We start from the raw sequence: 17,763 nt of genomic DNA on the forward strand, positions 1-17,763 counted from the left end.
GTGTGGTGCACGTGGCGCAGGTTACTGTGTGGTGCACGTGGCGCAAGGTACTGTGTGGTGCACGTGCAGGGTACTGTGTGGTGCACGTGGCGCAGGGTACTGTGTGGTGCACAAGGTACTGTGTGGTGCATGTAGCGCAGGGTGCTGTGTGGTGCACGGTACTGTATGGTGCATGTGGCGCAGGGTACTGTGTGGTGCATGTGGCGCAGGGTACTGTGTGGTGCACGTGGCGCAGAGTACTGTGTGGTGCACGTGGCGCAGAGTACTGTGTGGTGCAGCGTACTGTGTGGTGCACATGGCGCAGAGTACTATGTGGTGCAGGGTACTGTGTGGTGTACGTGGTGCATTGTACTGTGTGGTGCACGTGGCGCAGGGTACTGTGTGGTGCAGGGTACTGTGTGGTGCATGTGGCGCAGAGTACTGTGTGGTGCATGTGGCGCAGGGTACTGTGTGGTGCATGTGGCACAGAGTACTATGTGGCGCAGGGTACTGTGTGGTGCATGTGGCGCAGAGTACTGTGTGGTGCATGTGGCGCAGAGTACTGTGTGGTGCATGTGGCGCAGGGTACTGTGTGGTGCATGTGGCACAGAGTACTGTATGGTGCATGTGGTGCAGGGTACTGTGTGGTGCACGTGGCGCAGGGTACTGTGTGGTGCACAAGGTACTGTGTGGTGCATGTAGCGCATGGTGCTGTGTGGTGCACGGTACTGTGTGGTGCATGTGGCGCAGGGTACTGTGTGGTGCAGGGTACTGTGTGGTGCATGTGGCGCAGAGTACTGTGTGGTGCATGTGGCGCAGGGTACTGTGTGGTGCATGTGGCACAGAGTACTGTATGGTGCATGTGGTGCAGGGTACTGTGTGGTGCACGTGGCGCAGGGTACTGTGTGGTGCATGTGGCGCAGAGTACTGTGTGGTGCACGTGGCGCAGAGTACTATGTGGTGCATTGTACTGTGTGGTGCACGTGGCGCAGGGTACTGTGAGGTGCAGGGTACTGTGTGGTGAATGTGGCGCAGAGTACTGTGTGGTGCATGTGGCGCAGGGTACTGTGTGGTGCATGTGGCACAGAGTACTGTATGGTGCATGTGGTGCAGGGTACTGTGTGGTGCACGTGGCGCAGGGTACTGTGTGGTGCACAAGGTACTGTGTGGTGCATGTAGCGCAGGGTGCTGTGTGGTGCACGGTACTGTGTGGTGCATGTGGCGCAGGGTACTGTGTGGTGCAGGGTACTGTGTGGTGCATGTGGCGCAGAGTACTGTGTGGTGCATGTGGCGCAGGGTACTGTGTGGTGCATGTGGCACAGAGTACTGTATGGTGCATGTGGTGCAGGGTACTGTGTGGTGCACGTGGCGCAGGGTACTGTGTGGTGCATGTGGCGCAGAGTACTGTGTGGTGCACGTGGCGCAGGGTACTGTGAGGTGCAGGGTACTGTGTGGTGCATGTGGCGCAGAGTACTGTGTGGTGCATGTGGCGCAGGGTACTGTGTGGTGCATGTGGCACAGAGTACTGTATGGTGCATGTGGTGCAGGGTACTGTGTGGTGCACGTGGCGCAGGGTACTGTGTGGTGCATGTGGCGCAGAGTACTGTGTGGTGCATGTGGCGCAGAGTACTGTGTGGTGCATGTGGTGCAGGGTACTGTGTGGTGCACGTGGCGCAGGGTACTGTGTGGTGCATGTGGCACAGAGTACTGTATGGTGCACGTGGCGCAGGGTACTGTGTGATGTACGTGGTGCAGGGTACTGTGTGGTGCACGTGGTGCAGGGTACTGTGTGGTGCTCGTGGCGCAGGGTACTGTGTGGTGCATGTGGTGCAGGGTACTGTGTGGTGCATGTGGCACAGGGTACAGTGTGGTGCATGTGGCTCAGAGGACTGTGTGGTGCATGTGGTGCAGGGTACTGTGTGGTGCATGTGGTGCAGGGTACTGTGTGGTGCATGTGGTGCAGAGTACTGTGTGGTGCACGTGGTGCAGGGTACTGTGTGGTGCATGTGGCGCAGGGTACTGTGTGGTGCTCGTGGCGCAGGGTACTGTGTGGTGCATGTGGTGCAGGGTACTGTGTGGTGCACGTGGCGCAGGGTACTGTGTGGTGCATGTGGCGCAGAGTACTGTGTGGTGCATGTGGCGCAGAGTACTGTGTGGTGCATGTGGTGCAGGGTACTGTGTGGTGCACGTGGCGCAGGGTACTGTGTGGTGCATGTGGCACAGAGTACTGTATGGTGCACGTGGCGCAGGGTACTGTGTGATGTACGTGGTGCAGGGTACTGTGTGGTGCACGTGGTGCAGGGTACTGTGTGGTGCTCGTGGCGCAGGGTACTGTGTGGTGCATGTGGTGCAGGGTACTGTGTGGTGCATGTGGCACAGGGTACAGTGTGGTGCATGTGGCTCAGAGGACTGTGTTGTGCATGTGGTGCAGGGTACTGTGTGGTGCATGTGGTGCAGGGTACTGTGTGGTGCATGTGGTGCAGAGTACTATGTGGTGCACGTGGTGCAGGGTACTGTGTGGTGCATGTGGCGCAGAGTACTGTGTGGTGCAGAGTGTGGACCACACCTAAAGCCAACGCAAAATATAAACATGGTGCTCCGACCCCAAAGCGGCCGTGGATTGGTGATGGCCATTATTTCATGGGGCTGATCGTTCCGTCGGTGATGGGGAGATTTGTTCCCGTCAGATAAGTGGTGACTCTCACCGTTGTGTTCTCTTAAGCGGGCTTTACATGCTACAATAAATCTTACGATGTGTCGGCGGGGTCACGTCGTAAGTGACGCACATCCGGCATCGTAAGTAATATTGTAGCGTGTGAAACCTACGTGCGATTGCGATTGAACGAAAAAACGTTCATCTCATGCACGCAGTGTGTGACACCCCGGGAATGATGAACACAGCTTACCTGCGTCCCGCAGTTCCTGCCGGCAATGCGGAAGGAAGGAGGTGGGCGGGATGTTTACATCCCGCTCATCTCCCCCCCTCCGCTTCTATTGGCCGGCTGCCGCGTGACGTCGCTGTGACGCCGAGCATCCCTCCCACTCCAGGAAGTGGATGTTCGCCGCCCGCATCGAGGTTGTATGGAAGGGTAAGGGGTACTTTGCACGTTGCGACATCGCTACTGCGATATCGTCGGGGTCAAATCAAAAGTGACGCACATCCGGCGCCGGTAACGATGTCGCAACGTGTAAAGCCTAGATGTGCCAATAAACGATCGCAAAAGCGTCGAAAATCGGTGATCTGTGTAGTGTCGGTCATTTCCATAATGTCGCACCAATAGGAGATACGATGTAGTTCCTGCGGCAGCACACATCGCTGTGTGTGACAGCGCAGGAGCGAGGAACTTCTCCTTACCTGCCTCCACCGGCTATGCGGAAGGAAGGAGGTGGGCGGGATGTTTACGTCCCGCTCATCTCCGCCCCTCCGCTTCTATTGGCCGCCTGCCGTGTGACGCCGCAAGACCCGCCCCCTTAGGAAGGAGGCGGGTCACCGGCCAGAGCGACGTCGCAGGGCAGGTAAGTGCGTGTGAAGCTGCCGTAGCGATAATGTTTGCTACGGCAGCTATCAGAAGATATCGCATGTGCGATGGGGGCGGGTACTATTGCGCTCGCCATTGCTAGCCGATGCTAGCGATGTCGCAATGTGCAAAGTACCCCTAAGTACGTGTGAGAGGAAATAATCGTTTGTGCGACACGGTCAACAAATTGAACGTGCTGCACATACGATGGGGGCGTGTCACATCACATATGATATCGTATGTGATATAGTAAGGTGTAAAGCAGGCTTTAGTCGTTACCAATCACTGCTGAAAAGACTTCTCATAAAGCAATAATACCAGTGATGGTAAGAAACGTTCTGCTAAATCTCATCGCCCTTCCTACGTTTATGGCATGTGAGAATTAGAGTCAGCGGCTGTGGAACGTGCGGGGTCTTCCGTTTCCGGGGCTTGTTCTATAAGACCTGGTTACACAAGACTGAGGTTCCCCTCCACGCTCCTTCCATAGTGTCCGGACCGGATACATTCCTCCGGCTTTGTAATTGCATTTGGCACCTAGATCCGGCCGAGGCCTGTGCTGAGTGAGCAGCCGGTGTCCATAGGCCGAGGCCGGCACATTGCCCTTCTGCAGATTTACTTCTCATCCCAAACAATATGCAGAAACGCTGGGACTGATGTAATGCAGCACCCTACTTCCCATGTCTCACCAGGGCTGAGGACACCTCCAGATACATAATACATAGCAGTGGCGCAGAATAAAGATCACAAGGTCTGCGCAGGAACGCTCGACACAGAGTGGGGGTGAGACCGACCCTCATGGTGCTAAGATCGGGAAAGTGATTGAATCTGTATGGGGATGTGAGTGATCAGTGGAGGTGTCGGGGTCCACGCCTGGCTATACAGTGTAGATGTAGGGGGCGCGCCTGTCCTGAGGTGTCGATATTTATTTTATACTAAATATCATTAAAAGTTTCCTGTAAGCGGCGCAGAGGGAAGACGTGTTCTGCTCTCATGCTTTGTGACATTAATCCCACATGTCAACTCAGTGTCTCCCGCGTGTAGGGCTCTCTCTGTGTCAGGCGCTCTTTGCGGCGGGCCGGGCTCTCTCTGCGGCGGGGCCAGGCTCTCTCTGCGGCGGGGCCGGGTTCTCTCTGCGCGGCGGGGCCGGGCTCTCTCTGCGCGGCGGGGCCGGGCTCTCTGTGCGGCGGAGCTAGGCTCTCTGTGCGGCGGGGCCGGACTCTCTCTGCGCGGCGGGGCCGGGCTCTCTCTGCGGCGGGGCCGGGCTCTCTCTGTGTCAGGCGCTCTTTGCGGCGGGCCGGGCTCTCTCTGCGGCGGGGCCAGGCTCTCTCTGCGGCGGGGCCGGGCTCTCTCTGCGGCGGGGCCGGGCTCTCTCTGTGTCAGGTGCTCTTTGCGTCGGGGCCGGGCTCTCTCTGTGTCAGGTGCTCTTTGCGTCGGGGCCGGGCTCTCTCTGTGTCAGGCGTTCTTTGCGGCGGGGCCGGGCTCTCTCTGCGGCGGGGCCGGGCTCTCTCTGCGCGGCGGGGTCGGGGTCTCTCTGCGCGGCGGGGTCGGGCTCTCTCTGCGCGGCAGGGCCGGGCTCTCTCTGCGCGGCGGGGCCGGGCTCTCTCTGCGCGGCGGGGCCGGGCTCTCTCTGCGCGGCGGGGCCGGGCTCTCTCTGCGCGGCGGGGCCGGGCTCTCTCTGCGCGGCGGGGCCGGGCTCTCTGTGCGGCGGGTACGGGCGCAATTTGCGGCGGTGTTGGGCGGGAGGGGTCCCCAAGAGGGGGATAAGCGGCTGCTAGGCACCTCTAGAACGGATCATCTTAGTAAAAAATGATGGAGTAGGTAAAGAATATCCCCATCATCTCCCAGGGGTCACTGGCAGGAGGTGGGATACCAAGTCACTATGGAGGAGTAGAAGTTGCAGGAGGGGTGTAGCATTTTTTAGGGTTAATGCCGTTCGGCGGCTCGTCCTTGGTGGCGGCCGGTGCGAGACGTAACACTAGATAAAAAATGATTGGGATTCTGAGCTGAAACAGTTTGTAATTAGCCACTGAGAAGCAAATCCGCGCTCATCTCGTCAGCTCGGGCCGGTAATGGAGTGCCGGGGGCTATGGACGTCCGTCATTAGGCTGCACGCACCACCCTCTATTAGCGAGCGCCTGGCCGCCATCTTGCCTGTGAACATCGCTCTCTTTATTGTTCTCTGATTGCAGTGAGTTTTGTGCCGGCATCCCCCCCCTCCTCCACAGGTACGAGCGCAATCTCCTCTAATTTCTCATTAACACTAGAACTACTGAGGTAGTCATTTTGACTACTTTGCACCATGTATTTCTATATAGGTGTCACAAGTCCAGTAGTTCTAGTGTTAATGCTCCTCAAGTATATCTGATTGAAAGTTATCAGGCGATGTATTATGGAGCGCGGCAACGGCGGCGAGGGGTGCGCCATCAATATTATCATTACACCCATGGGCGCACTACAAGTCTCAGCCACTGTGGAGGGGGAAGGTGTGATTTTTTTTACATTTTTTTTCGCATTCATTGGTCCATAATGTTGCGTCAGGCAGGCTCTTTTCACAACCTCATGCATCTTGAAAACTCGGTAAAAACTCCGATGAATAAGATCTAACTCTTCATCGTCTTCCCGGCGGTTTCCCCGGTGCCACGTTGCGTGGCTGATGCCCGCTTCTTTTTGATCACTGCTAAACATATGTATATGCGTATTGCTCTGATTCTTGATTTCCATGGAGTTGAGGTGTAATGTGTGTTTTCTGTTTTTTGTTTTCTTGCAGGCGTATCTACCCACCGGAGGATAAGCTGCTGCTAGAGAAGTACGAGGGTCTCCTCAGCACGGCCTTCCAGACGTTCTTGGCCGGCAGAGCGGCCTCCCTCCAGAGAGAGATGAATAATCCCCTGAAGCGGATGAAGGTGATGTCTGTGTGCCTGCGATAATAGGGCCACGTGGAGCGTATGATCTGTGTCGAGCGCACCCTCGCCATGTATGAGCGTATGATCCACGCTGAGCGCACCCTCAGCATGTATGAGCATATGATCCACACTGAGCGCGCCCTCGTCATGGCGGGGCTCAGTGATGCCTACAGTGGAGCACGGCAGGTGTTCGGTGATGTCTACAGTGAATCACAGCGGGGGCTTAGTGATGTATATAGTGGAGCACGGCGGAGGCTCAGTGATATCTTCAGTGGAGCATGGCGGGGGCTCAGTGATGTCTACAGTGAATCACGGTGGGGGCTCAGTGATGTCTACAGTGAATCACGGTGGGGGCTTAGTGATTCCTACAGTGAATCATGGTGGGGGCTCAGTGATGTATATAGTGGAGCATGGCGGGAGCTCGGTGATGTCTACAGTGAATCACGGCGGGGGCTCAGTGATGTCTACAGTGAATCACGGCGGGGGCTCGGTGATATCCACAGTGAAGCACGATGGGGACTCTGTTATACCTACAGTGGAGCACGGCGGGGGCTCGGTGATGTCTGCAGTGGAGCACGGCGGGGGCTCGGTGATGTCTGCAGTGGAGCACGGCGGGGGCTCGGTGATATCTACAGTGAAACACGGCGGGGGCTCGGTGATATCTACAGTGAAACACGGAGGGGGCTCGGTGATATCTACAGTGAAACACGGTAGGGGCTCGGTGATATCTACAGTGAAGCATGGCGGGGGCTCGGTGATGTCTACAGTAAAGCACGGTGGGGACTTTGATATATACTCCTATATACTCCTATAGTGGAGTATGGTGGGGGCTCGGTGATGTCTGCAGTGGAGCACGGTGGGGGCTCGGTGATGTCTGCAGTGGAGTACGGCGGGGACTCTGTTATGCCTATAGTGGAGCACGGCGGGGGCTCGGTAATATCTACAGTGAAACACGGCGGGGGCTCGGTGATATCTACAGTGAAACACGGCAGGGGCTCGGTGATATCTACAGTGAAGCACGATGAGGGCTCGGTGATATCTACAATGAAGCATGGCGGAGGCTCGGTGATATCTACAGTGAGGCATGGCGGGGGCTCGGTCATATCTACAATGAAGAATGACGGGGGCTCGGTGATATCTACAGGGGAGCACGGCGGGCTCGGTCATGTCTTTAGTGAATCACGGCGGCGGCTATTCATCACTTCAGCAGCAGGTTATAACAGCCAGAGCCGCTCTACCATGTAGTGAAGACGTTGGCCATGAAGAGGTGAATAATTCTGAGATTGGAGTCGTCAGTAGAAGTGACATTTTGTGCAGAATTTTGGAGAAACCTCCTCTTATATTAGCTGTTTGGATTTTTACTTTGTTCTTTCATTGCTTTTTGCAAACAGCATAAAGTTTATAAACTTCAGTAATAGGTAACTTTCCGGGGGGGGGGGTGCGCCTGTGACTGCACGTGTATCTCTGCCTCGCCGGCTTTATGGCTCCGCACACGTTTTGTGTATTAGACCCTGAGTTATTCCTCAATTTGCTGATATTGCAGAAATATCCGGCACCAAGAAATGAAGTTGTGCAGAAAATCCTGTCAATAGATTGTAACTTTCCAGCCGGACTGATTTCACGCCAATTACACCTACAATGAAGTCTTCTCTCTATCCACGAGGCCGGGTCCAGCGTCAGGGAAAATGTCTGCAGCACATCACATTTCCAATTTTATTTCAACTCAATTTAACCTGGAAATTTGTCACATTTTCTAAAAATCCATCACAAAACAGAAGTGGCGGCTCCGGGACGGTTTATCAAGAAGTTGTTTTAGGACATGGAAGGATGTAAATCTGCTCTGTAGTAAATCGGTCTTATTCTGCAATAGTGACCGAGCTGCCCGGCCATGCCCCCCGTCTACAGATACGATCCTGTGTGTGTATGCCCCCTGTCTACAGATACGATCCTGTGTGTGTGTGTGCCCCCCGTCTACAGATACGATCCTGTGTGTGTGTGTGCCCCCCGTCTACAGATACGATCCTGTGTGTGTGTGCCCCCCGTCTACAGATACGATCCTGTGTGTTTGTGCCCCCTGTCTACAGATACGATCCTGTGTGTATGTGCCCCCCGTCTACAGATACGATCCTGTGTGTGTGTGCCCCCTGTCTACAGATACGATCCTGTGTGTGTATGCCCCTGTCTACAGATACGATCCTGTGTGTGTATGCCCCTGTCTACAGATACGATCCTGTGTGTGTGTGCCCCCCGTCTACAGATACGATCCTGTGTGTATGTGCCCCCTGTCTACAGATACGATCCTGTGTGTATGTGCCCCCCGTCTACAGATACGATCCTGTGTGTGTGTGCCCCCTGTCTACAGATACGATCCTGTGTGTGTATGCCCCTGTCTACAGATACGATCCTGTGTGTGTATGCCCCTGTCTACAGATACGATCCTGTGTGTGTATGCCCCTGTCTACAGATACGATCCTGTGTGTGTATGCCCCTGTCTACAGATACGATCCTGTTTGTATGTGGCCTCTCATACTGCAATTAGTGCACTAGTCGGGCTCGGGGGCACAGGCGCATTACTTCAGGAGTCACTGACACCGGGTGAATTTTCCTGCATGCTGGTAGGTGACAACCTGTAAAATAGCCGACTGCAAATAGCAGCTGGAAGCACAAAATGTTGCTCTAATACACATGCGCAAATTTTCAAAGACTTTTATGGCCTCTATTGGTTTCAAAGGGACCCATAGAAGCCCATGTGGATATGGGCATGACATAGTGGCAGACCGCCATCATAGCAGTAGAGCGCTGTCAGAACAGCAGAGCGTTTTCATAGTGTTATAGTAGCGGCAGAGCGCTTTCGTAATGCTGTCATAGCTGCAGAGTGCTGTCATAGCTGCAGAGTGCTGTCATAGCCAGGGCTGTGGAGTCGGTAAGCCAAACCTTCGACTCCGACTCCGACTCCTCAAATTCTCTTGCACCGACTCCGACTCCGGCTCCGACTCCGACTCCGGCTCCGGCTCCGACTCCGACTCCTACATATATTGCTTATAGTTAGGTGAAAAATTTATTGTAGTACATGAATATGTGTATGTGAACATCAGACATTTAATAATTTTTATGATACAATAATCAAGATATTTGGATAGAACATAAAATATATTTATTGGAATACAACTTTAGAACACAAAAAACTGTAATAAATTGTAAATATGTAATACACTATGTAATATACAGTAGATTACATATATATCTTGTGTGTGTATATACACTGTATATATATATATATGTATATATATATATTACATATTTACAATTTATTAGTTTTTTGTGTTCTAAAGTTGTATTCCAATAAATATTTTATGTTCTATCCAAATATCTTGATTATTGTATCATAAAAATTATTAAATGTCTGATGTTCACATTGTACTACAATAAATTTTTCACTTAAATATAAGCATTATACTAAATGTTATTATTTAGTAAAATATTCAGCACATTCTGCATTGCACTCCTGTCCCCAATTTATTATATATTTTAGGAGTCGGAGTCGGTGCATTTTATACCGACTCCGACTCCGACTCCACCAAAATGAGCTCCGACTCCGACTCCGACTCCACGACTCCGACTCCGACTCCACAGCCCTGGTCATAGCTGCAGAGTGCTGTCATAGCTGCAGAGTGCTGTCATAGCTGCAGAGCGCTGTCATAGCTGCAGAGCGCTGTCATAGCTGCAGAGTGCTGTCATAGCTGCAGAGTGCTGTCATAGCTGCAGAGCGCTGTCTTAGCACTGTCATAGCGGCAGAGCGCTGTCATAGCGGCAGATCGCTGTCATAGTGGTAGAGCGCTGTCTTAGCACTGTCATAGCGGCAGAGCGCTGTCATAGCGGCAGATAGTATTTTCCACTCCAAGCTCCTCAACATATCCCAATAGGCATATCAATGGTTCCCTGGGAAGGACACACCCATATGTTCTTCCTATCTTGTGGATAACCTTAGTCCAAAAGGAGACCAGTCTCGGACAAGACCACATCATGTGAAAAATACCTGCGTCAGATCCCTGACACCTTGGACACTCCGAATTCCTTTTCAACCCCATTTTAAACATCAGTAAGGGAGACCTATATACCCGGTGAATCACGTATAGGTGAGACAGTCTGGCCGGTTCGCTCATGGAAAGTTTAGGGACATACTCCAGGATACTCTCCCACACCTCCTCTGTTATCGGCCCAACTTCCTCCTCCCATTTAGATTTAGTTTTAATTGGGTATTCTAAAAGAAAGGTATGTAGTATATCTTTATACGTGCCAGAAATGATCCCTTTAGTGCTTCCTCCGCCCTTACACACATACTCCAGTACCAGGTCAGTCTGTATGGCCACACTTTGTTTAGCCGCTTGGGCTGCAATTGCATGTTTTAATTGACTGTAGTGGAGCCAGCCGGACGCCGGTAACTGACACTCTGTAACTGTGGGAACGATTTCACAATTCCTCCGTCCAATATCTGATGCATGTATATCACACCCTTGCGTCTCCACTCCTCAATATTCCCCATTTTCTGAATCTCCGGGAGATTACTGTTATCCCAGATAGGTGTAAACTTAGTTAACCGGGTCACCCCTCACCCTTTTCAGCCTATCCCAGGTCTTGTTTATAAGTGCCTTTGTAGGAGACGTTCTACCCAGGAGCCCCACCGCACCATCCTCTAGTCCCATTACCAATGGACTTCTACCCACTATGTATTCCAGTACTTCTTTAATGCCCCCATCTTTCTCTCGATCAGACCAACCCCTGAGGTGTTGACATTGCGCCGCTATATAATACAATTCCGGATTTGGGATTGCTAGACCCCCCTCATCCTTCGGCCTTTGTAAAGTCTCTAATCGCACCCTAGGCTGCTTTTTACCCCACACCAGGTCCCTAAACAGCGAGTTTATCCCTTTAAATCTTTTCCTTGAAATACAAACCGGGGCATTGTGCAGTATGTATAGGAGTTTAGGCATTACTACCATCTTTAGTAAATTAACCCTTCCAACAACTGACAAATGTAGCTTGTTCCAGGCATCCACCTTGGTTCTCAATTTTTTAAGGAGCGGCCATAAGTTCACCTGTATGTATTTTTCTACTGGCAGAGATATCTGGATACCTAGATATTTAAATTCGTCCACATTCTTCAATTTGTTAGCCCCAGTATCCTCATTTGTCCAGGCTACTTCCCCATCCACCTTAAAGAGGCTCGATTTAGACCAATTAATGGTCAGTCCCGAAACTTCTCCAAATTTCTTTATTATCTGCATGGCATGATCCAATGAGGCTGATGGATCCCCCAAGAAAAGTAATAAATCGTCAGCATAAAGAGCTATTTTCTCCTCTAAATGCCCATACTTAAATCCATGGATCTCCTTTGTTTTCCTAATGGCCGCCGCCAGAGGCTCTATTGCAATAGCAAATAGGAGCGGCGAAAGTGGGCAGCCCTGTCTCGTTCCCCGGTGCAACTCAAACGCTGAGGAGGTCATACCGTTAACTCTAACTTTAGCAGCAGGCCTATTATACAACAGCTGCACCCACTTTACAAACCGTGGGCCAAAACCCATATGCTGCAACACTTTCCACAGATACCCCCACTCAACACTATCGAACGCTTTCTGGGCATCTAGCGAAGCGATCACCCTCCGGCCAGGGTTGTCAGGCGGCAACTGTAGATTAAGGTACAATCTCCTGATATTAGCAGCTGTCGACCTATTGGCCATGAACCCTGATTGGTCCATATGGATTAGGTTAGATATAACTCCAGTCAGCCGGTTTGACAACACCTTAGCCAGAAGCTTCACGTCTGCTGTTAATAACGAGATGGGTCTATATGAGTCTGGAAGCCTCGGATTTTTATCCTCCTTAGGAATTACTACTATTATTGCTTCTCTCATAGATTCAGGCAATACACCTTCCCCCTCCGCCACCTCAAAGACTTTCAATAGTTTGGGTAATAGGATTTCTTCTAACTGTTTATAAATTTCAACTGGTAGCCCGTCTGCTCCCGGTGCCTTGTCATTGCTCATGCCATGCAGAGCGCCCTCCAGTTCATCAATAGTAATAGGTGACTCCAGTTTATCTCTATCCGCCACAGACAACACCGGAAGCTCACCTCGCTCAAGAAATGAGTCCACCTCTTCCACCCTCATCTCTCCACTAGAAGAATATAGCGTGCGATAGAAATCTTTAAAGACCCCAAGGATCTCCTCAACCTCAGTGACCTGTGTCCCCCTCCACCGTGTCCATACCATGCACAAATGAACTACTCCTTTGAGCTGCAGCTATGACCGATAATAGATGACCAACTTTTTCCCCCTCCTCATAAAAATGCAATTTTTGGAATGCCTGCTTCCTTACCGCCTTCTCCAAAAGCATCTTATTAACCTGTTCATGCGCCTGCCTAAGATTTTGCTTCGCGTCCGTAGTAGTACTCCGGATTGCTTCCAGCTCTGCCTTATCTAAGGCCTCCAGGCTATCTTTCTCATCCTGCCTCGTCTGTGTTTTACGTCTACAGATATCCCTGAACAGGAGCCCCCTGAGGTATGCCTTCATCGCATCCCATACCACCAGCGGACCAGTGCTACCCTCGTTGTGGATAAAGAAATCCCCAAGATCCCGTTCTATATTCCCCATATTAATATGACGGATCCATGCTGGATGAAGCTTCCACTCTCCCCTCCTTCCCCCTGTCAGGGTCCCCCGTCGTATGGATACTAGAATTGGGCTATGATCTGAAATCACTCTTGTCAGATATTGCACGTCGCTTATCATTGCATCCATCAGATCACTAGCTAGAGCCATGTCAATGCGGGACAGAGTGTTATGTGAAGCCGAATAACAAGAGAAGCAGGATACCCTCCCATTCCTCACTCGCCAGGCATCCACCATTCCAAGTTCCCCAATAAGAGTGCCAAACGAAGTCATACAACTATCCTGGATACCTGGAGGTCTACTACTCCTATCCCAGTACAGATCTATCACATTATTGAAGTCCCCCACCAGTAAAAAAGGGATTACTCCCCACTTCTCAGAGAACTCCCTTATCTCCCTTAGTTTGGTGCACTTATATGGAGGTGGTATATATATTGCAGCTATACACATGAGTCTGCCAAATATTTTACACTTGACGGCCACACACTGTCCCTCTTATCCACATACACTTCTATTTCTTCATATTGCACAGAGTTATGGATCAGCAGTGATACACCCCTTGCATAGTTGGAAAAGGTGGAGTGATAGGCCTTCTGCACCCATCTCCTATTTAAAACATGTGTTGTCTCCTTTGTTAGATGCGTTTCTAGTAGACATATTACTGACGGGTTCTGGTCTTGAACATATTTAATTATTGCCGCTCTCCTAGTCCTATCTGATAACCCTCTAATATTCCAACTCAACACCTTAATTCTATCCCCCATTATCCCACCCAGTAAAACCATCAAACCTTGTAGTATCTCCCCATGCTGCCTCCACCCTACCCCTTTCCCCCCTCCCCCCCTGCTCCCCTCCCCTCCTACTCCCCACCACTTCCTGTTTTCGAGTACTCCCGTGAAGCATCGGGTTTTCCAAACCTGGTCCATAATCCCTACTAAATTCCCCCCTACCTCCCTCGCCTTCCCCTCTTAGACACATTTTAAAACTCGTCCCTTTTCCAACAATTCTCCACTCCCCCCCTTTCTATGTAGAATCATATTCCACTCAACCAATATAACAGTAAAATGGCGAACAGTAATTAAACTGGAATCTCAAATTGTAAATACCACCACCGCGCCAAATTAGGCAGTCCCCATGTCCTGCGAAGCTCACATCAAACCCTTCGCATTCCCCCTGCATACTACCTCAATCCCAAAGGGAAGGAGAAAAAAAAAAAGAAAAAACAAGAAGGGTCCCCTGTAAGCTCCTAAGGATGTTGTAGAGCCTCAGCCGGCCTTCTCCAACACACTGCAGATTCAGACAGTCAGCTCATTCCTTCAAACGGATCCGCTTTTCGTTTGCGTCCAACCACTGCATGGCTTCCTATGGAGTTGTAAAAAAGTGCACCCGCTCCAACGCCGTCACTCTTAGCTTTGCCGGGAACATCATTGAGTATTGCACCCCCATCTCTCGCAGGCGCCTCTTTACTCCTGTAAAAGTCATACGTAGCTTTTGAACAGAAATGGAGTAATCCGGGTATATGGAAATTCTCTGGCCGTCAATCATAAGATCCTCCATGTCTCTTGCCTTTCGCAGTATAGTGTCCCTGTCTCTGTAGTTGAGGAGCTTGGCTAGCATAGTGCGAGGGCCCCTGCCTGCTGGTTGTGGCTGCATCGGGACTCTGTGTGCACGTTCCACGGCATAGAGCTTGGATAAGACATTAGCACCCATTTTCCCCCTGAGCCAGTCTTCTACATATTCAGTGGGGTTTCTTCCTTCCGCTTTCTCAGGGATGCCGACAATTCGGATGTTATTTCTTCTAGAGCGGTTCTCTAAATCATCATTTTTTTGCCATGATTTCAGCTATCTGCTGTGCAAATGTTTTTTCAGACTTTTGTAGTTTTGTAATATGATCCTCTGTTATCCCCACTCTCTCCTCTACAGCCGTTGTTCTCAGATCTGCTTTCTTGAGGTCTTTCTTAATGTCAGCAACCTCTGCCTGTAATCCCTTAACTTGCTTCGTCAGGGAAGTCAGAGCCTCTTTACAAAAAGACACCACTGCAAAAACGTCCTTTAAAGTGGGGTTTTCTGGAGCCTCCTGTGCACTATGTGCTTACTCCACTTCTCCTGTCTTATCTTGCTGCTGTTCACCATCCCCCATATCATCAGAGCTGGCATTATCTTCTCCCTCCTCACCTCTGTTATCTGTATGCTGATGTGATTTCTCTGAAGTCCGGGCAAATTTCTCCAGCCTTGCAGCGATCTGCATCCTCTCCTGACAGGCTGCATTAACTTTCTCAGCTTCCTGCCTTATCATGGCACCATCTTGAGAGCTGGGGACTTTCCCGCCTCCATTATCTTTTTGCCTGTGAGGGACCATGGCACCTCTCTGCATCCACCAGACTCACTCCAGATAAGTCCTCACCACCTTATCTTCCTGACAGCCGGCTGAGGCAGTGATAACAGCGGTATTCAGGGATTTATCAAGGGAGTTTGCAGGAGAGCTCCACAAACACGTCTCTTCACATTGCCGTCCAGGCCACGCCCCCCGAGGATTATTCATTAGGGCCGGTCTGGTGCCGCCGCTTTGATGAGGAGCCACACAGAATCGCAGATCACCCGCCGCTCGGGAAACAGGATCTGATCTATGAAATTTATTGTTTTGTGTCACTTTATGCAAAGAAAAAAGACGGTTATGTAACGATGCAAAATGGATAACGCGGCTGCAAATTGGTCCTGTGCACAGATCGTCTGTGTCTTATGTCTGGGGTCCATCCTCGGGGGTGATTGGCACAGTGGAGGGGCTCAGCCTATTAATCGGGCCTAATAGTGGGGGGAACCTGCTGGATTAGTTGTCTTGAGTCCATTTGCCCTCAAGCGAGTTTGTTTTCGTCCCAATTCCACAAGTATGGAAGGTGGGAAACGTCCCAGCTCAGGCGCTGACTACATGTGCCACAGCGAGGTACCTGGGGTCCCATGGACTGCTATTTTGGCACCAAAAACTGAAGGTTAAGAGGCACAGTTGGAGCCATTCGGGCCCAGTGTTCTGGTTATTTAGTACCATTGGGGAAAGCCATTCCAACTGGAACATACTGGGAGTATGTGGGCACCCCGATCCCCCTTCTACCAGGTGACCTGGACTCCGCGTTCATTGGATGGGGAGAGCCGCACATGTGGGAACACCACCTCATCCACTCCACTGCTGGATACCCATTCACCACGTAGACTGGGTCCTACAGGAAGAATCCCCCCATTACTTATATAGGATGCACAGCTGGAGATTACTGGTGGTCTTACTTTGGAGGTAAAGCTGAGCAGCCGTGGGCAATGATGGGGGTCCCGTTAGTCAGATCCAGACTGACCGTGTCCTCATCCGTGCTCAAATTGTATAAAGCCTTTTTAGTAAATTCCATAAAGTTCTTTTCCATTTGTAGAGCCCCAGGACGTTGGACCGATGATGGCGGCACGTGACTGGGTATTCGAAGGATTTGCGAATTGACAGTTCTGTGAAATGTTCTCCTTTGTGTTGTGCAGGAAGAAGACATCTTGGACCTCCTCGAGCAATGTGAGCTGGATGATGAGAAACTGTCTGGGAAATCCTCACGGCACCGGGAGCCTCGGGTAGGTGACTCCGGATATTTTCTTGTTGTACAGCGCCTATATCGGCCCATGCTCACACTGTGGATCCCTTCAGGGCAGCATCGTATGGCCAGCGGGGGGCTGTAATTGGAAACATTGGGTTTGTGGACTGGATTTCTCGGCCGGTCTTCTACTTTTACAGAAACGTGAATGATTGGTTCGCACATTAGCGGGTTCATCTGGTGCCGGTCACTTCTGTATCGGGACATTACGTCCTCTCATGCTGGGACACGGCGCTCTCAGCAGATATCATTAGGAATGATAAGGTTTAGGACCGGATCAGGATGCCGCAGCCACCACGTGTGGATGTGATGCTGTCAGTGCTGCAATATTCAATGGGAGGCGCTAGAGATCCCGCTGCGATATCCAATGGGAGGCGCTAGAGATCCCGCAGTGAAATCCAATGGGAGCCGCTAGAGATCCCGCAGCGATATCCAATGGGAGCCGCTAGAGATCCCTCAGCGATATCCAATGGGAACCGCTAGAGATCCCGCAGCTATATCCAATGGGAACTGCTAGAGATCCCGCTGCGATATCCAATGGGAGCCGCTAGAGATCCAGCAGCGAAATCCAATGGGAGCCGCTAGAGATCCCGCAGCGAAATCCAATGGGAGCTGCTAAAGATCCCGCTGCGATATCCAATGGGAGCTGCTAGAGATCCCGCTGCGATATCCAATGGAAGGCGCTAGAGATCCCGCTGTGATATCCAATGGCAGGCGCTAGAGATCCCGCTGCGATATCCAATGGGAGGCGCTAGAGATCCCGCTGCGATATCCAATGAGAGGTGCTAGAGATCCCGCTGCAATATCCAATGGGAGGCGCTAGAGATCCCTCTGCGATATCCAATGGGGGGTGCTAGAGATCCCGTCCTCTTCCCTTCTGAACCAGATAGATACATATTTCACTATCATTAAAGTAGAGGAGCCTGTAAAATCTACAGAAGACCCTTTAACTTTTAACCTGAAAGCAATGATTTTTTTTTTTTTTACCATTTTCTGGCCTAAGTATTAACATGTTGGATCAATGCTCATAACCCCGCTACTGCTGAGTCCTCCTACAAATATGTGCTGCGGGGG

At 51.3% G+C, this 17,763-nt stretch overlaps 1 protein-coding gene across 3 annotated transcripts in view; it reads left to right on the forward strand.

Annotated features, from left to right (window-relative positions):
* TTLL7 (tubulin tyrosine ligase like 7) overlaps positions 1-17,763 on the forward strand; it is a 144,434-nt gene that overhangs the window by 68,780 nt on the left and 57,891 nt on the right. For all 3 annotated transcript variants that reach the window (XM_075320226.1, XM_075320225.1, XM_075320227.1), the window contains 2 exons: positions 6,265-6,400; positions 16,583-16,669. In XM_075320226.1, the coding sequence (XP_075176341.1) occupies positions 6,265-6,400; positions 16,583-16,669 (223 nt within the window). The remainder of the gene's footprint in view (positions 1-6,264; positions 6,401-16,582; positions 16,670-17,763) is intronic.

This window comes from Anomaloglossus baeobatrachus, chromosome 8 (genome assembly GCF_048569485.1).
Source record: "Anomaloglossus baeobatrachus isolate aAnoBae1 chromosome 8, aAnoBae1.hap1, whole genome shotgun sequence".
In the NCBI taxonomy this organism is placed as follows: Eukaryota; Metazoa; Chordata; class Amphibia; order Anura; family Aromobatidae; genus Anomaloglossus; species Anomaloglossus baeobatrachus.